At 38.1% G+C, this 19,838-nt stretch overlaps 2 protein-coding genes across 5 annotated transcripts in view; one reads left to right on the forward strand and one right to left on the reverse strand.

Annotated features, from left to right (window-relative positions):
* Window positions 1-181: 181 nt before the first annotated feature.
* On the reverse strand, window positions 182-5,513 carry SRSF7 (serine and arginine rich splicing factor 7). Of its 2 annotated transcripts, none has more exons than XM_074204237.1 (8): window positions 5,328-5,513; window positions 4,590-4,770; window positions 4,297-4,473; window positions 3,338-3,412; window positions 3,147-3,245; window positions 1,970-2,020; window positions 1,337-1,372; window positions 182-506 (listed from the first exon to the last, which is right to left on the reverse strand). In XM_074204237.1, the coding sequence occupies exons 1-8, from the start codon at window positions 5,353-5,355 to the stop codon at window positions 452-454; spliced, it is 702 nt and encodes a 233-aa protein (XP_074060338.1). In that variant the 5' UTR covers window positions 5,356-5,513; the 3' UTR covers window positions 182-451. The 2 variants fall into 2 exon arrangements, with proteins under 2 accessions (XP_074060338.1, XP_074060333.1); XM_074204232.1 differs by having other exon boundaries at window positions 3,138-3,245; window positions 5,328-5,510.
* GEMIN6 (gem nuclear organelle associated protein 6) overlaps window positions 5,295-19,838 on the forward strand; it is a 52,305-nt gene continuing 37,761 nt past the window's right edge. Inside the window, exons 1-2 of one of the 3 annotated variants that reach the window (XM_074204164.1) lie at window positions 5,295-5,809; window positions 17,023-17,187. In XM_074204164.1, the coding sequence (XP_074060265.1) occupies window positions 5,354-5,809; window positions 17,023-17,187 (621 nt within the window). In that variant the 5' untranslated portion in view covers window positions 5,295-5,353. The remainder of the gene's footprint in view (window positions 5,810-17,022; window positions 17,188-19,838) is intronic. The other 2 variants (XM_074204182.1, XM_074204173.1) reach the window with 2 other exon arrangements.

Raw genomic sequence — 19,838 nt, forward strand, 5'->3', positions numbered from 1 at the left:
GCCCCAAATGACAGTTAAGAAACTATCCAAATGTATGAAAGATTTCATGAGTGCATTCAACTTGACCATTTGTTATCACCTTCTAGTAACATCCAGATACTGACCCTGAACAGGCCAAAAAAGCTCAAGGCTTGAGACTTGCCCAAGCAAAATTTTAACAGTAGTGACCACAAATCAGAAGTCTAGTTAGAAACACATTTTTATTCTTAAATGTGCCAATAAAAAAATCCCATTTTCAGATCATAAGATGTTAATACATACAACAGAAAAAAAAATTTACACTACTCTACTGATGTAAATTTACAGAGCTCTTAAAATATCCAGATCCATTCTGATTATTAGATGGTTCAAATAGCCTTCTAGGTTACACTTACATTGAACAGACATCACAAAATCCCTTATAATAATGTAAACAAAATAACTTTCTTCCTAAAATGTTAATTTTTTTCATTCAGTCCATTCTTTCAGGACTTGCACTCCTACGAGGACTTCCAGAAGCTGAGCGGCTAAAATAAAGGAAAGAGTAATTAATTACTGAGCCTATCAAGACAAAACTGAACAAAATAGTTAAAACTGCCCCAAACTGACTTTTTTTCAAGCTAAAAATTCCATGTTCAAAAGCAATATGTTTGAAAAATGAAAACTGAGAAATGTTGGATAATAAAGATTTTTAAAAATACTAAGTACTAAGATTAATAAACCTAATACTCATCTTGCCCAATTATAGTAAGATAGCCCAGTCTCATGAAAGACCTACATAAATTCAATCAGGAGCAGATGGTTTCTTGCCTAATTTCTGCAAAAATTTAACTTAGCCAAAGCCAAGTGTATTTAAGTTTTTTCCTTTTCTAATCTTTGTTTTAAATGTATATTATAAAATTATGGCTGACAGAAGCTTGACACAAGAAGACAAAACTTATAAACCCTAATCCATCAAAATTATTTATGTATTGTAAAATGGTTATCTAAATCTTGAATAATGCCAAGTAATGAATGAAGTGGTCCTATACATTCAACAAATCTGAACTATCAGAAATTATATTTGGTAAAATGTGTTCAATAGAAATATACAATGTGAATTCAAATAATGGGATCCCTTCAGGGAATTCATTACTTGCACTAATCAAGACCAAGGAAACCAAGTTCAACTTTAAATAAAATTTGTACTGTATCTAATCATATGTGTGTGTACATAGACATGATGTATAGTCACCGATCCTCTACACAGTTAAGATGCAGATCATGTGATTAAACACCTATAAAAACACACTAAAACAAACCCGATGGGGGTAAAAGTAGCATCAGTCACTGCCTGGAAAAATAAAATTCAACTTACCTTCTCTTTGGAGATGGTGATCTGGATTTTGATCGGCTGTGAAAACATGAGAAATTCTATTAAAAGTGGTACTTACTAAGTCCTTTTATAATAGCATAACATGAAACAAACACCAAATGTGATCCACTATGATAAATTCAAGACTTAGGAAATTAAAGGCCACAAAAGTCAAGAAATCAGGGTCAGATTGCTGGTGCTCTCTCACACACACAAGTTAACCCCTAGCTATAAATAGAATCCAAAACTCTCCATCATCATCATTAGAAATGAGCCTGTAGCACTTTCCATTTATTTTTTGCAGTTAACAAGAATGTTACCATAGCCCCAACAGCTTAGTTCAACTAGAACATCTATAGATGATTTGGAATACAGAATTCAAACTATTTGAGCAAATTAATCAGAAAACTATTCAAACCCAAGGGAAACCATGTTTTCTTTTAAAATGGTGATATACAAATTCTGCAAGTAGCCTTCAAATCTGGAGTAATTCTATTCAAGCAACCTGGTAATGTACCAAACTTCAGATTTCCCACTTTAACTCCTGGGTCTTCCAAATGTCAAAAATTTAATCATCTTCATTCAAAGAACTCAGTTTGGATTCTTAACAAAAAACAAAAAATTAATTTACCCTACCTGCTTCTTGGTCTTGAAAGAGACCTGGATCTGGATCTTGAGCGGGATGATCTTGGTGGAAGGGGAGAAAAGAGAAGATGAAATAAGGTTAAGAGCCTTTTTTTTTTTTTAGTAACATTGGCATGTATGCCCAATTTCAGTTTTGTAAAATCGTTAACACATCTAAACTGAAGATGATCCAAAAAAAGTCTAAGGTCTTCAAATAACAGATAACAGTAGATAACCCAGATAGAAAGTAGGTCTTGACAAAAATCTACAAGGCCATGTAGGTTTGTTCCCCAGACCGGCTGGAGTATCTGTATAATGCAATACTGAGCAAACCAGTCATTTCACATGTGGTAAATGGCCAGTCTAAACTTCATCCAGGTTAAGAATTCCTGTGGAAGTCAGAAGCCCTCATTTTCAGAATCAGCTCAATAATTTTCAGACAAAGAAAAATAGATCAAGACATATGCCTAAATAAACTACCCTGGAAGTAAGATCTTTCTCTAAGAGGCGTTATTTATCAATCTTCAAAGATTAGCAAGCAATTTTACAGATTAGGAGACTTGCACCAGGTCTTAAGACATTAAGTAGTAAAGACTCAAAAAGGTCACCTGCCTCTTAATGTTAATGTTAAATGTTAACGTTAAAAACCCTACACTCCCAATATGGTGTTTACACTGTCTCCAGAGATTTCTCACATTCTATTCTTACCATGAAACCCCAGAAGACCTGGGTTCAGAAACAAAGGGCTATGGCCCTAGATACATCTTGGAGTCTCAGAGCTCCAGGTGCAGAGAAAGGGCAGATTGACCTGCTTTGGAATTCTGTGCCAATGAAATCACGAATATGGTTCTCAGCCTTTATAAAACCTTAAATAACTTAAGTATGGGGGATAGAATTTGATTTTCCCCAATAAGAAACTGAGGGAAGGTCATACAGATTACACTGAAAACAATTCTGGATTGAAATTAGAGAACCCAGAATTCGATTCTTGGCTCTGCTGCAGGGCTTGGAGGATTTTTACAATTTTAAGTTCTGGATTCTAAATCTATGGATCTTACAACTAATTAACCTCTCCCTCTCTACTTTTTTAAAAACCAAGTTCACGAAAGATGGGATTATTTAAATCCCAAAAGGACACACGTTTTTTTAACTGAGTTAAACATAAGAAAATTCAACATACTGGAAATACCTCGATCTTTTTAAAGAACCAGATCGAGATCGGATCGAAGCAGACCTAGACCTACGAAGAGAAGCAGACCTTGACCTTCGAGGTGATGCAGATCTTGACCTGCAAAAGAGGAAATTTTCTTCAATCACTGCAAAGAATACAGGTGTCTACCTAAAGAAACATTTAGTGAAAAGAAAAAAAGAAGAGCCTACCTCCTACCACGGCTTCTGCTGCGTGAGCGAGAGTATCTCCTTCCTCTGGACCTTGAGTGAGACCGAGATCGTGACCTATTTTCAAGTTAGAGAAAACAAGTGTTAGATTTTAAAATTCCATTTTTTACTAATGTTTGTGTACCTCTGCTGAAATCAAATTTCAGACAACTATTTAAAACAGTGTCTGTCAGTTGGAAATAAACTCAGGGCCTATTAATTGTCGAGTATTTTTTTTACTACCTAGAAAAGATTTGTTAAAAGCTGAATTACATTTTAGAATTACATAATATAAAACACTATAATGTGTATTTAAAATAAACCTTGCAAGTTTGCAGGTCGACCCTCTTTGGCCCAAGGTCTAGCAGATCTAGACGATCTAGAAGTATCTATAGCCGATCGCTGCATCTAGAAGTTTTCTTCAATCTAACGACGATCAAACTGACAGCCAAATGAGCCAGGTGAGGCTTGATTGACGCAAGAAGATTTTTCTAGGTGGGAATGTGGTCAATCTGGTGTTCCTCTTTCTAAACCGGAGGGGGGCCCCAATTGAAAGCCAAATTTACTGTTAAGGCGATCACCGTCTCAAATTTTCTGCCCTTTAAAGAATAAAGTGAAGCTAGGTGTAGATGGCTCGAGGGGATCTGGCCTCTTATGCTGATCACCTCAAGGTCTAGGAGGATCTTAATTGTCGGTTTTGCAAGGCGCCTCAGCATGATATCTTAAGGCTCGTGACATTCTGAATCAAGGCGACTGACTCAAACGAAGAAACCTGAAAGGTTTTGACCAGGTTGATTATTAATATATTAACATTTTTAAAATTAAAAACAAACTGTAAAATACACCTGACAATTAACACATAAAAAGTTTTATAGAAAAAATAGTACTTTCTTCTTTGCTAACAAAAGAATTACATGATTAACCGGTATATACCAACCGCTCCTTTTTTTCCAAATAAATACCTGCTTCTCCTTCGCCGGCTGTAGCGGTGACAATCATAAGCATAATGACCTTTCTCTCCACACTCGTAACATCGATCATTAGGATCAAATGGGCGGCGCGCGGGTGGTCTGTCATATCTAGATCTTCGAGGCATTCCTGTTGACAATTCGACTCTTACCCGTGAGCCACAAATTACCCTGCAAAAAAAAAAAAGGTTAAACGTAAATGGCATTAAACACACACCGGGACCACCTACCATGGCTGTTGGGCAGACTAACAGGGCGGATCTGAGCCGCTCAAGTTTTGTACATACTTTCCATCCAGTCCTCGAACTGCATCTTCCGCGTCTCTCGGATCTTCAAATTCCACAAAAGCAAATCCTGGGGGATTCCTGGCGATCCACACGGTTCTGAGGGGGCCGTAGTAGCTGAAGGCTCTTTCCAACTCTCCCTTGCCAGCACCGGTCCCCAGGTTGCCAACATACACTTTGGTCTCTGTTCAGACACACAAGGGGAGATGGCCCGTTAAAGCGCGTCCAAGCGTCGGCCTCCGGGAGGCCCGCGGCCCGGGCCCGGGGCCGGGCCGCACAAGTTGCGCCCCAACTTCCCCTTCCCCTTTGTCCCGCGCGGCCCGGCCGCCAGCTTCCCGGAGCAGGGCACAAAGGCAGGGAGGAGCCCGCGGCGCGGCCCCACCCACCCCGGCCCGGCCCGGGGCAGGGGCCCGCGGCGCCCACGAGCTCCGGGCCGCGTCCGGCCGGGCCCCGGGAGGGGCGCCCCGCGCCCGACACCTGCGCCACGGCGAGGGGCCCCGTGCGCAAGATGGCAGCCGGCGCTCCCGCCGCCGGCGCGCCGCCCGAGGGGAGGAGCGGCGGGCTCGGGCCGGGCGGCCGGGCGCGGGGCCCCGCGGCGCCCCCTCCCCCACCCCCGCATGGCTCCGTGTGGCGCCAAGACGAGGGCCGCCATTACGCACGAGGAGCCGCCGTCTCCCAACGGCCGCCGGCCCGAGCCCGCCGCGGGCCGCCCCGCCCCGGCTCGCCTGCTCGGCCTCTCACCTCCTCCGTACCGCCCGTAGCGCGACATGGCGTCCGGCCTCGGGGCTCAGGCACTCCGCAAGCAGCCGCTCCGGCTCCAGGAACTCTCGGCCTCCAGTCGGCGGTTCGAGCAACTCCCGGGCCCGGGCCGCTCGGGGGGCCGAATTTATACGCCCGGGCCCCTCCCCCCGGCCGCACGCATGCGTCCCGGCGTCGTCACGCGCCGCACAAAGGCGCGGGGCGGAAGCGGCGCGGAGCGTTACGGAAGAGCCGGCGCGGCGTGGGGGCGGGGGCACTCGTTGCCATGGGGACGCCGCCAACCGCCGCCGGGCCCGCCTCCGGCCCGCGCTCCCTCCGCTCGCCTCCCCCTCCCTCCCCTCCCCTCCCCCTCCCCCGCCGGCCGGAGGCCCGGGAACATGGGGCCGGCGGCGCCCGGAGCCGAGGCGGCCAAGTCCTCCGGCGGACACCTCGGACGCGGCCGTGAGGCGGCGGCGCCACCCAGGGTGAGGAGGGCCCCGGGCCGGGCGGGCCGGGCGGGCCGGGCAGGCCGGGCAGGCCGGGCACCCCGGGCACCCGCCCGGAAGCGCAGCTCTGCGCCGAGGCCGTGGGGCAGCCTCGTGGGGGAGCCGAGCCGCCCGGCCCCGGCCCGGGGCCTGCCGCCCGCAGCCTCTGCTCCTGCGTCCTCCCTCCACATTGGGGGCCTGCCGCCCCCAGCCTCTGCTCCTGCGTCTTCCCTCCACATTGGGGGTCTGCAGCCTCTAGCCTTTGCTCCTGTTTCTTTCTCCAGATTTGGGGTCTTCCCTCCACATTGGGGGTCTGCAGCCTCTAGCCTTTGCTCCTGTTTCTTTCTCCAGTCTGGGGTCCACAACCTCTAGTTTCTTCCCTCCACATTTGGGGTCCCTTTGCTCCTGTGTCTTTCCCCGAATTGGGGGTCCGCGTTGCGCCCATCTCCTCCCTTCTCACTGCACTGCCATTTCCTTGTTCGCTTTGCTCCCAGCCCTTCCTCCCATGTCTGCCCTCTAGGGCCAAGCAGGGCGAGTCTGGTCTCAGAGACTAGGCTCACGTTGACTCTTCATTTAAGAACAGAAAGAACCTCTGCCTTAAGTTTCCCCAAGGCCATGGGGTGAAGGACTTGGTGAAGGCCACACAGCTAGGAGCTCTTTGTTGTGTCTGAGGCAGAATTTGAACTGACTCCAGGGCCAGTACTCTATGCCCCAAGGCAGAGGTTCTTAACCTTTTTTTTTTTGTCCTGGCCCCTTTAGCAGTCTGGTGAAACCTTCTCAAAATAATGTTGTAAAATGTATAAAATAAAGTAAAAAGAATTACATAGAGAGCTAATTATATAGAAAGATACTTTTATAAAGCAATTGAAATGTTAAAAAATTATATACAAATTCAACATTTTCCTCCATCCAAGTTCATAGACCTCCTGAACCAATCCAAAACTTTTCTCCACCAAGCTAAACTATCCACAGTTCTTGAACTGTACCTCATATGACATGATCCCAAAACTCTTTCCCTAAGAGTCACTACAGATTACTAGTATATGGTGCACAGAATTAAGTCAAGAACAAACACAACAGTACATTATAAAGGTTCTATTATAGGTAGGACAATGAATCTGACTTTGGAAAGAAAGAAGGGAAGGGTATTTACAAACATTACTAAACTTGTGTCCTATTTCCTGGTTGCTAATAATCCTGCCATCTGTGAAGGCTGATCATATACACACATTAAAAATCACCAAGGAACACCTTAACACAGCAGTAATTAAAGTGTAGATGTGATCCCTTTTCAGTCAGACAAGATACCTGATATTCCTGGATATTCAGCTCCATAATCCTTTCTCCCTAACTTAAAAAAAAAAAACTTCACAAGCTGGAATTGTTCCATAGAATAGAAAGAATACAAACATTTCTTAGAGTAAGAATAAATCAGTTACCTCATTTGTCTGGTATGACATTTCAGTGTGTATGGTTTAACTTCTAGCCATTTTATTTTTTTCTTATGAACCCTATTCTTTTTTATTAAATGTTTTATTTGTTTTCTAATTATATACAATAGTAGTTTCTACCTATCATTTTTGGTAAGGCTTTGAATTTTAAAATTTTTCCTCCCCCTTTTCCCCCCCACAGGAGACAATCTGATAATCTTTATATTGTTTGCATGCTATGCATTGATCAAAATTGAATGTGTTCAGAGAAAAAGCAAATTCCTGAGGGAAAAATAAGATATCAGCGATAGCAAAATTATCTAGTACATGAGATAACTTTTTTTTTTAATTGAAGGTTTTAATCTTTGGTTTTAGTTTAAACTCCACAATTCTTTCTCTGGATACAAATGGTATTCTCCATTGCAGATAGCATAAAATTGCCCCTGATGGACTGTGCACTGATGGAGTGAACAAATCTGTTAAGTTTGATCATCACTTCAGGGAAGCCTGAAAGGATTTGCAGGAACTGATGCTGAGGGAGATGAACAGAACCAGAAGAACACTGTACACCCTAACAGCAACATGGGGGTGATGATCAACCTTGATGGCCCTGCTCATTCCATCAGTGCAACAATCAGGGACAATTTTGGAGTTATCTATGATGGAGAATGCCATCTGTATCCTGAGAAAGAATTGTGGAGTTTGAACAAAGACAAGGACTATTGTCTTTAATTTTAAAAAAAAAGTCATCTTATGTAATTCTGCTATATCACATACTATATGTTTCTTCCTTAAGGATATGATTTCTCTCTCATCACATTCAGCTTAGATCAATGCATACTATAGGAATGATGTAAAGACTAGCAAACTGCCTTCTGTGGGGGGGGAATCAAGATTGGGGAGATAATTTGTAAAACTCAAAATAAATAAAACCTTTCAAAAATTCAAAAAAAAAGTTTGATCATCACCCCCATGTTGCTGTTAGGGTGTACAATGTTCTGGTTCTGTTCATCTCTCTCAGCATCAGTTCATGCATATCTTTCCAAGTTTCTCTGAAATCCCATCCCTCCTGGTTTCTAATAGAATAATAGAGTTTCATTAATTCATATACCACAATTTGTTCAGCCATTCCCCAATTGATGGACATCCCCTCAATTTCCAGTTCTTTGCCACCATAAACAGCTGCAATGAATATTTATGTACAAGTGATACTTTTACCTTTTTTATGATCTCTTCAGGACATTACTGCTGGATCAAAGGGTATGCACATTTTATTGCCCTTTGGGCATAATTCCAAATTGCTCTCCAAAAAGATTGGATCAGTTTGCAGCTCCACCAACAATGCATCAGTGTCCCAGATTTCCCACATCCCTTCCAACATGGATCATTGTCCTTTCTGGACTTCTAGCCACTTCAGTGTATCATTTGTTTAAAATTATCATGAAAGTCTGATGATCTAAGCCTCTTATAAAATATAGCAAAATAGATTTTTCTTTTTTTTGTGCAAGGCAAATGGGGTTAAGTGACTTGCCCAAGGCCACACAGCTAGGTAATTATTAAGTGTCTGAGACCGGATTTGAACTCAGGTACTCCTGATTCCAGGGCCAGTGCTTTATCCACTACGCCACCTAGCCACCCCCATAGATTTTTATTTTCCTAGAGACTTAAGGGTTTGTTTTTAGTTTACCTACCTAATGAAGTTTTGGTCAGGATAATCTAATATTTGTAGAATATTTCTTATGTTCTAAAATAAATATTTCTTATATTCTCTGGGAATTAAGAGCTATAACCACAATAAAATCTTATAATCTGACCAGAGTAAAAAATAGTGACCTCTTTTACCTCTTTGAAAAGAAAGATTACTAAAAACAAATATTGTAAGAAAGGGACATTTTTTTCTTTCTACATTTTAGTTTCACTTTTAAATCATTTATTTTAAGTGTGAAAGCAATAAAACAAAAGCCAAATAGAAACTTTAGACAAAAATGTTTTAAAATACACAGAGAAACAATATATATATAGCAACATATATGTTTCTGTATACGTTTTCCAAGATCTGTAGCAGGATCTTTGTTTTAGATCCAAAAGACTGGAAATGAATATTTTCAACTTGTTTTCAATTGAAAGATATATGTCTAAATTTGATTAATCTACCCAAAAAGTTGAGTTAACAGGTTTAGATAGTTTAGGGGAGGCAAAAATAACACTTTGTTCATTTACTAAAGAGATTCAACAAAGATTTTTAATCCCCATTAGCAATACTTTAATTATTTTAACTCAGTTCCAAGAGTAGAATAATGGCAAACACTAAATTTACATAAAGTCAGAAAATCTAGATCCCAATCCCAGGAGTTCTCAGGTCTTACTTCTCTCTCAGCTAGTATTTCTCAATTGTAAAGTGACTAGAAATAAATTATTTGTAAGGACTTTTCTCAATAACAAGTTGTCTGAACTTAGGAGAACAAGAAATTAAAAAAATTCAACAAATAATAAAATGCACCTGAGAAAAAAAATAAGTATAATGATTAGAGTCAAAATCCAATATTTCCCCAAATGTTCTATCCAAATACAGACTATCCATGTGGTGAGAAAACTGCTGTTTTTAATTCTGGAGTTAAATCTTTATAATGTCACTATTTTATTGTTAATAAGAAACCTGCTTTTGCATGAAAAATTTTTGTTTATGAACCTATTAAATTGTTTTTATTGAGCTAATAGTTTAGCTCAATTTAATTATACACTGACATTTTCCAATTAATGCTGCTAATGATTAAAATAGTACTCCTAAATGACTCAGAAATTCCTTCCTTGACTTCATACACAAATGTTTCTTAACACCCTACCAAATATATTTCAGGTTTCCAGTTCAGCTACAGTGTTACTACTTTGTACATCACTTTTATGCTATATTTTCTTAACCACTTTCCCAGATGAGAAAGAATTAGGCCATTCCTTTGACTTATAATATAAATACAAATGGTTTCACACTTGATATCTGTTGTAATATGCTTTTGACCACAAATAAGGCCTTTTAGGATTATGTTAATATACAAATATGCTAAAGGTCAAAGCGACCATTTAAATAGATTCTAAGTTAAGATTAAAAAATGGTGTTGATGAACTAAGGGTTATATTTAATAAATGTGTTGGTTAGACTCCTACAGAGAAAAATTTCTCATCCCCATCAACCTTCACCAAATTTCCTCATCTCATAAATGTCAATGAACGTTTGGAGCTTTTTGTTTTTCATGAGAAATTAGGAGTATGGGTGACAAAATACTGAGCAATTCTCATGGGAAAATGTCAAAATCTGAAATATTAAGAATATGCATTATCTAAGTGAATGAGGATTCATTTGGAATTCACAATTTCTCTCAATGTATTTTGTTTTATTATACCATGGGTGACCTTTGTTCTGTTTCAGTTCAATTCACACCCTAGTTATGAAGTGCCTACTCTATATTAGTGGAAAGAATTCTGGATCTGGGATCAGAAGACAGATTAAATTTTGACTGTGCTTCTTAACTACCTGTAGGACTTTTGTCAAATTATTTAATATCTTTTGGTTTCAGTTTCCTCAGCTGTAAGATGTGGGGTTTAGACTCTGACCTCACAGGTTACTTCCAGCTCTAAACCCATAGTGTCCTGGGTGGATGTAGGGGAAGGGTCAAGGATAATTCCTGCAGGATGGTGGTGGGCCACCACAAATTGAAGTTAGGAGGATGCATAAGTAGGTTTAGGGAAATGATACATTCACAAAGACCTAGAGTGAGGAGAGCTCAGGACCCAGCCCTGGGGCACTATTTACCAGGCAATATATAAGCCCTCGGAAGTTGCCAAAGGAAGGGTAGTAAAACAAGGAATACAGCCAGAAAGTGCAATGTGACACCTCATTAAGCTCATACTCACTGGGAGACTTGGTTCACAGGTTGAATCTACTAACTAGTTCAATGAAGATTCACACATTTCCCTAAAGAAAAATCATAAGTACTCATTTGCCACACCCATCTTTTTGTTAGATGTATGAATTCAGATCAAAATATCCTGCATGATAAAGATTTTTTTTAGCCATCCAAAGAAAACAAATTTTTTCAGAATTTGAATTAGCAAACTGATGATACTCTACAGATTAAAAATAGGTATTTTATGTTAATCACTATGGTTCCTTTCAGTTCTAAAGTTTTTTATTAATTGATACTGTCTTTACCAATTGAGACTATCTTCAATTTATATTCTCTTCTTAGGTGCTTTGATTAATAATGCATAGGTGAAACTATAAATATAGTATAATATTTCACTCACTTGGAATGAAAATAATTGAAATTGTATAAGCTCCAAATATTTTGTCATCTGATTACTTTGCTCTACTAATAAAAATTTTTTATTATTTTAGGAAGTGCTCTACTAATAAGTTATTATTTTAGAAAGTAACTTCCAGTTTCAGCTAATATTTTTTTGCAGATTGTAGATTGCTGAGGTACTTTAGATCAATTATTTTGTCACCCATACTCCTATAAATGACACATAGTATAATTTTGCATGCAGTGTGGAAAGTATAGAAAATGTAGTAATTAAGCACTATTAATAATTAACCTTTCATCCTTGCAAAATAAAATGTATATGAAGTAATATGCCTCTTATATGTCTATTAAATTTTTTCTATACTCTGAAAGAAACTCTTCTCATATCAGATATGATCTTTGATGACTCTTATGTGGTTGTGATAACTGCTGGAAAACTGGATAACATAACTGGAAACTGGATAACTGGAAAACATAACTTTCCTTATTTTAGGACAGATCAGGTACCTTGGCCTTTTGCTTTGATCAATTCCTTAAGGGAGGCTAAAAAAGGAGTCTACAAAGAATTTTGCCTACAAAATGCCTCCCTCTGGCACACATCCATAGCCAAGAGCATGCTTGTCCTATTATGATTCCCAGAGCAATTAAGTTCATTTTAACAAAGGTTTATTAAGCATCCACCACATTGTGGCCTCCCCCATTAATCTAGGCTTGCTGATTGATTGTGCCAGAGACTGGTGATTACAAAAACAAAAAACAGTTTCTACTCCAGGGAGTTTACTTTCTCCTGAGGGATATACTTTGTAAACAGCTAAGCAAATACCAGATAATTTGAAGAAGGGGAAAGCAGTAAGAACTGGGTGGGGGAATCAAAGCTGAGATTCTCCCAGGAAGAGAAAGAATACAAAATTGAAAGGGCAGCCAGTGTACTCCAGGCCTCAAGGTCAGATTGTAGAAAGACCAACAGAAAACATCCCTGGGTGATGACTTGGAGAAAATTGAATTGTGGACTTTCCTAGCCACACCTTTCACCATTGTTTATAGAAGTTAAATCTAGTTAAAATGAAAATAAGAGTTAGCCATCAAGGGAGAGAGAAAGTCTAAAAGAGGAACCATGGACCCTAAATCTCTTAACATTTGGGGTTTGTTTCTAGGCTGATTGAAAAATATTCACCTTCTCTTCCAGAAACAGTGTTCCATTGGGACTGTCCAATTGGAAAAGAGCTGCTCAAAAGATTGGACTTGTAGTACCCACCCTATACTTATTAGTCATATTTGAGATCTGAGGAAGAAACCTTCAATCCCTCCCCTGCCCAAATCACAAATCCCTCCTCTTAACCTTTTATGTATTTCTCATGAAAAGAATTATCTATAGATTTGAACTTAGATGATCTTCAATGCTTCTCTTCCAACTCTAAATCTATGAGCCTGTGATTCTAGGAAGTATAAATCAACCTCTTACTTTTCCCAATTTACAATTTTGTTTATGTCAACCCTACTCTTCAACCAGGATTTACTTTTTCCATTTACATTTATTCACCTTTTCCTTTAAAATGTTAACACCTTAACTTTTACCTAAACCAGGGCATTATCTTCCTGATTTGTATTCATTCTAATTTACCCTCCCTCCAATCCAACCTTCATGTAACTAACAAAATAATATTCCTAATGAGGTGTGTCATTTCTCTGCTGATGAACTTTCGGTGACTCCTTAACCCCTAGCATGAAATACAAATTTTTATTGTGAAATTTAAGGTGATGTACAATCTGGCCATAATCTAGCTTTACATCCTGGCTTCAGATTTCTCCCTTTGTGTATTTTACATTCCAAACAAATTAGATGTTCCTGAACACAATCTGTTACTTCCACTTTTTCCAGACCATATAGACCTTTCTTCTTATCCATCTGTACAAATCTTCCTCTTCTAATCAAGGCTCAGTTAAGAAACCTCTTTTGTGAAGACTTCCAAGATTTCCCCAATTTGAAAGTTTTCTGTGTGCTATCATAATCTTAGAATATTCCTTGCTTCCCCAAAGCACTTCTGTGTTGTCTTTTTACCTCTTTCATCCATCAGCCTTCCCTCCTTTGAAATCCTTTCAATAAAAATTTTCCAACCAATTCTGATTATGATGGCTATGGTAATATATACCATTCCCCAAGTCATTTCCCCTCTTTTTTTCAACTAGTATCAGGCACACCATCTCCTCCCCAGCTTTTTTCTTTTAAAGTAGAAGACTCGTATTTCCTTAAATCCCCTAACCTCCCAATTCCGCAGCCTCCTTAAATCTCATGACCTCTTTTATTCCACCTCAGCTACAGATTAGACTTCTAAGTGTTCCATTTATCTTAACAAACCCTGACATTCTATTTTACTATAGCCTCCTGTCATTCCTCCTCTTCCTATATCTCATCCCTTTTAAGCTCAGTCTTTTTTTTAAACTTAATTCTACTTTAAAAAATAATATGATTTTTTTCTTTTGGTTTTTGCAAGGCAGTGGGATTGAGTGATATACCCAAAGTCACATAGCTAAGTATTAAGTGTCTGATTTTGGATATATATATATATATATATATATATATATATATATATATATATTATATATATATATATATATATATATATAGGATATATATATATGTATATATATGTATATGTGTATATATACATATATATAAAATATAAAGAATATCAATATATTGGATAATATATTTATTTTATATATTTATTTAATTTATAAACATTTCTAACTGGATTTGTCTTCCAATTGGTTGATCAAACAAAGGGGAGTATTGGGGATCTGGGAAGGACTCAGTGGACCCTGTGAGAAATCTAGAGTATCACCAGAATGTTCGATTACTGCCCCACAGACAACCCTAAGTTTAATTTCTCCTAAGGTGAACTTCTGTCAGTGTCTTAGGTGTTAACTCTATATCTGCTTATATATTTATTGATATTCTTTATATATATATCCAAATATATTATGTCTGGATTTGAACTCAAATTCTCCTGACACCAAGACCAGTGCTCCTAGCTGCCCCCTATTATCTTTTTAAATAAACAAAATTCACCTTTCCTTCCCACTTCCCTTGGGGGGGTGGTCACAAAACAAAACTTTAGTAACAAATATGTAGAGTCCAACAAAATAAGAGTGCACAGGAGAGTTAAAAACAAAGTACATGAGGGAGCAGCTAGGTGGCACAGTGGATAGAGCACCGGCCCTGGAGTCAGGAGTACCTGAGTTCAGATTCAGCCTCAGACACATAATAATTACCTAGCTGTGTGGCCTTGGGCAAGCCACTTAACCCCATTGCCTTGCAAAAAAAAAACTAAAAAAAAAAACAACCCAACAAAGTACATGATGAGATTTGGAGGAAGGAGATCACTTTAATTGAATGGACTAAAAAAAACATTTTAACTGAGGTCTTGTAAAATAAGAGATTTCAACAGGTTAAAATGTAGAAGAAATGCATTCCAACAGGCATAGTAGCCAGGGGATAAAATAAATTAAGGCACAGACAGAATTTATAACATTCTAGTGAATAATTTTCTATTATCTCTATTTAATGCATCCTAAAATAATACACTATTCTGACATCTCTCCAGAGTTCAATTCCTTTTTTCCAATTATCCACTGAATGTCTTACTGTCACTTCAAACTGAATACGTCCAAAATTCAGTTTGCCTTTCCACCAAAACCGTACCTTCTAAATTTCTTAATTTTAGCACCATTGTTGTCCCAGTCACCCAGGGTTAAAATATTTTCTTTATGATTGTCTCATCCTTCTCCCAAATCCCCTACAATCATTTCAACTTAATTCAGTAAAACAACTTGCACAAAGTGATTGCTTTGTGTCGTGTAAGATACTGTACAAAGTATCAACTGCCAAGACCTAGCAATTCTGCTCCCATTTTGACTCATATAAATCCTTATCTTTCTGCCCAGCAATGTTAAGGAATAGAAGTCATGCAGGTTGTAAGCACATCTAGGATTTGAATACAGGGCCTCTGACTTCAAATTCAGTGTTCTACTACATCATGCTGATAATAAAAATCTGATGCAAAAGAGGTTTTCTTTATAACCATTTCTAACTGGATTTGTCTTCCAATTGGTTGATCAAACCAAAGGGAGTACTGGGGATCTCGGAAGGACTCAGTGGACCCTGTGAGAAATCTAGAGTATCACCAGAATGTTCGATTACTACCCCACAGACAACCCTAAGTTTAATTTCTCCTAAGGTGAACTTCTGTCAGTATCTTAGGTGTTAACTCTATATCTGCTTATATATTTATTGATATTCTTTATATAAAAGTAAACATAAGGAAGATGCTGCTACATGGAAGGATTACTCACAAGTTCTTAGAGAAGCAAATAAAGAATTGGTTTTCTATACAACATAAATACTATGGAATGTTTGGCTATCTTTTACACTCCTCATGATGAATATAAAGAAAAGACCATAGAAATCATATCATATATGCCAACATCTACTGCAGAGGATGAAGAGGTAAAGATATTCTAAGTACTTGACAAGATCCTCCAAATTAAGTCAATGTATACATTGACACCCAATAATTTCAATACTACTTGTATGCATGTGAGGATGGTGAAAAATATGTTGAAAAATATGATTCAGACAATGAGTTAATAAATGAAAGAGTTTAGCACTATTTAGAAGTATTGTTTCTACATGTTTTGAACATTTTTTTCAGAAATAAATCAGAAGGCACTGAAAATGGAAAGCACTCACCAAGACAAAAAAAATTAAATAAAATTCTAGTTACAGATTAGAAGTAATATTTCACAGAGGATAGAGTGCTACATGTGTTGGCAGAATACCTGTCAGATCCTGCCTTAAACATTTAATAGCAGCTTGATCATTGACAAATCACTTCTCATGTCCTTAGTTTCTTCATTTATAAAATGAGAATAATTTTATTGCTTATCTCACAGAATTGTTTTGAGAAAAGCATCTTGCAAATCTTGTGTTATATCAATGTCAATGCTTATTGAAGAGTAAATCATATCAGAATCAGGCACCCATATCCCTGTCAGACCATCAACTAACAAAAGTCAAAATTAACACATTAGAAAAAAAGTATGAAGATGAGAAGACATTGTATACAATCATACTTCCAAGCTAACTTACGCAAACAACCTAAAATAATTAAATCTGATTATCACCATTTTCTATAGAAATATACCAATGCAAAGCAATTGCAAATTTGGGAGTGAGTGGGTACCCAGAGGATTGATTAAGGGATTTTTCAGGATCTGTGAAGAAATCTCTTGTTCAATCTGGTGGATTTAATCAAGCACAACTCTTGTGACCTTAAACTCTTAAGTTTGTCATGCATGGCCATCAAGAAGAGAACTAAGGATGAAAAACCCAGTTCTGAAAATCATTCTTGACTTTTTCCTTAGCTTTTCCATATTTTAGTTGACAGGAAGAAATTTCTCTCTGATTCCCCCCTCAACAAAGGCAATGTGCAGCAGGAACAACTATAAGAGAAGCTCAGAGTTTATATGTGGAGTTGAGCTGAGCTACAAAGAAAGCCCAGGGAACCCACAAGAGCAGCATGCCTCGGGAAAACAGAAGGATGTCACAAGAAGAGAGGGGACACGGAAAGTCTACCATTCTGGAGATGTGAGTTATCTTGATCACATGGGTTCCTAATGTGTTTGCCCCAGCCACGATAGGCTATGGATGTCCATAGCTACCACTAATGCTGCATATATTTGTGGGATAGTTGATGGCAAAGAATGCCTTTGTTAAAACTTAATACTCTTGCAGTAAATGCTTTTACTTTGAGCTAATTGTTGACTGACTGTGAATGTATGTGAATGGGCTTATGAAGTTACCAGTAAGGTGAATCCATAACATATCTTGAAACTGGACTAGTTGTTCCTTAGGATACCTGTGAATGAAAATTAGGATAGTCTTAGAGGAGGAGGTGGTTGTTGTCATTTTTCAGTAAGTCCAATTCCTGACCCCATTTGGGGTTGGCGAACAGGGTTAATTAAGTGTTTGCCTAGAATCACCCAGCCAGTCAAGAGTCTGAGACTGGATTTGAACTCATGAAGATGAATCTTCCTGGAGTTTCTACTGCCCTACCTAGCTACTTCCCCAGAGGAGGTGCTGTGCCACAATGAGGAGCCCAAAAGAAATTACCTTAGTCAGTAAACCTTCCTTGATCTGATATCCTTGACAATAAGAGTTTGGAATATAAATTCATATGTGAAACACTGAAGAAGAAAATGGTGAAATATCATGAGTAGTTTACAGAAAGAGAAATGAAGGAAAAAAAGGATACAAGATGAAAAAAATATAGAGAAGGCTTTACACGAAAATGATCTAAACCAGATCATACCAAGAGTATACATGGATGAAATGGGAAAGATAGCAAATTAAAAATTAAAGAGATTAGGGCAGCCAGGTGGTGCAGTGGATAGAGCATCAGCCCTGGAGTTAAGAGGACCTGAATTCAAATCCAGCCTCAGACACTTAATAATTACCTAGCTGTGTGACCTTGGGCAAGCCACTTAAAGCCTTGTAAAAATGGAAAAAAAAGATTTCTCAGTTTTTTTATTATCATCAAATTATTAATAATCCATTCTTCAAAAGTAGGCATTAACAATGTAGGGAAATCTGATTCTCATCTCTCTGTTGGCAAGGAACTTATTCTTGGGCTTAGAATTTTGTGATTTGAGGAGAAGAAAGTATTCATCCTAGATTTTGGACACCAGATTTTACAGGAGTCAGAGAGAGAAAAGATAGAATTCTATGGACTAAAATTCTTTAGAGCAAGTCATCTCTGGATGGGATAGTTCAATTTTGAAAACAGAGAAACACTTGTTATTAGAAACAAAAGGGAGAGTTATGTAACGAGAAATCTGAATATCCAGGGAACTCATCAACTAACTTGTATTTTTAAAAGAAATGTACAAAAATCAGAAGCAAAGGGAGTAAACCAAGCAAGACTACTAAGGTATGTAAGAACAGTATCAGGAGAGATGTATTAATACTTTTGTATTAGTCATTCCCCCATTAATAAGATATTCCCTCAATTTCTAATTCTTTGCCAACACAAAAAAGCTGCTATGAATATTCTGGTATATATATGGATTTTTTCCCCTTTTTTGTGATCTCTTTGGTATACAGAGCTAGTAATGTTATTACTGGATCAAGGGGTACGCATAGTTTTATTACCCTTTGGACATAGTTCCAAATTGCTCTATAGAGTGGCTAGATAGGTTCACAGCTCCATCAGCAATGCAATAGTGTTCCAGTTTTCCCATCTTCCCTCCAATATTTATCATATCTCTTTTCTGTCATATCAGTCAATCAAATAGTTGTGAGGTGGTACCTCAGAGTTGTTTTAATTTGCATTTATCTAATAGTGACTTAGAACATTTTTTTCACGTGACTAAAAATAGCTTTTATTTCTTTATCTGAAAATTTGTTCATATCCTTTGACTATATATCAATTGGGAAATGACTTCTATTCTTATAAATTTGATTTAGTTCTCTATTTATTTTAGAAATGAGACCTATATCAGAAACACTGACTGTAAAAATTGTTTCCCAGTTTCTGCTTTTCTTCTAATCTTGTTTGTATTGGCTTTGTTTGTGCCAGAAACTTTTCAATTTAATGTAATCAAAATTATTCATTCAAAATATCCTCTTAACTTGTTTGGTCATAAATTCTTCTCTGTATATCTGAAAGGTAAATAAATAATTCCTTGTTCTTCTACTTGGCTTATTGTATCACCCTTTATGTCTAAATCATGTAACCATTTGGACCTTATCTTGGTATAGAATGTTGGTCTATACCTAGTTTCTGCCATACTGTTTTCCAGTTTTCTCCACAGTTTTTGACAAATAGTGAGTTCTGAGCCAAGAAGCTAAACCCAAAGGAGTTTATCAAACACTAGCAATAAGTGTCTTATAAGTCTAACCTATTTTACTGATCCACCATTCTATTCTTAGCCAATACATAATTTTGATAAAAACTGCTTTATAATACAGTTTTAGATCTGGTATGGTTAGGCCACCTTTATTTGCAGTTTTTTTCATTAATTCCCTTGATTTTATTGATCTTTTGTTCTTCCAGATAATTTTTTTATGATTTGATTGGTATGATACTGAATAAGTAGGTGTTAATTTAGATAAAATTGTCATTTTTATTTTCATTAGCTTGGTCTGCTCATGAACAATTAATATTTTTCCAGTTGTTTAGATCTGAAAATATGTGAAAATATTTTGATTGTATTCATATAATTCCTGGGTTTGTCTTG

This window comes from Macrotis lagotis, chromosome 1, assembly GCF_037893015.1.
Source record: "Macrotis lagotis isolate mMagLag1 chromosome 1, bilby.v1.9.chrom.fasta, whole genome shotgun sequence".
Taxonomy (NCBI): Eukaryota; Metazoa; Chordata; class Mammalia; order Peramelemorphia; family Peramelidae; genus Macrotis; species Macrotis lagotis.

What these genes read in the sequence shown, in the direction of transcription:
- SRSF7 (XM_074204232.1), bottom strand. Translation starts at nt 5,355, where the DNA reads ATGTCGCGCTACGGGCGGTACGGAGGAG. An exon ending in AAAAGATCGAGGTATTTCCA is followed by an intron (nt 2,021 to 3,137) that starts GTATGTTGAATT and finishes CCTTCCACCAAG; the next exon opens with ATCATCCCGCTCAAGATCCA. An exon ending in TCACCATCTCCAAAGAGAAG is followed by an intron (nt 507 to 1,336) that starts GTAAGTTGAATT and finishes CCTTTATTTTAG; the next exon opens with CCGCTCAGCTTCTGGAAGTC.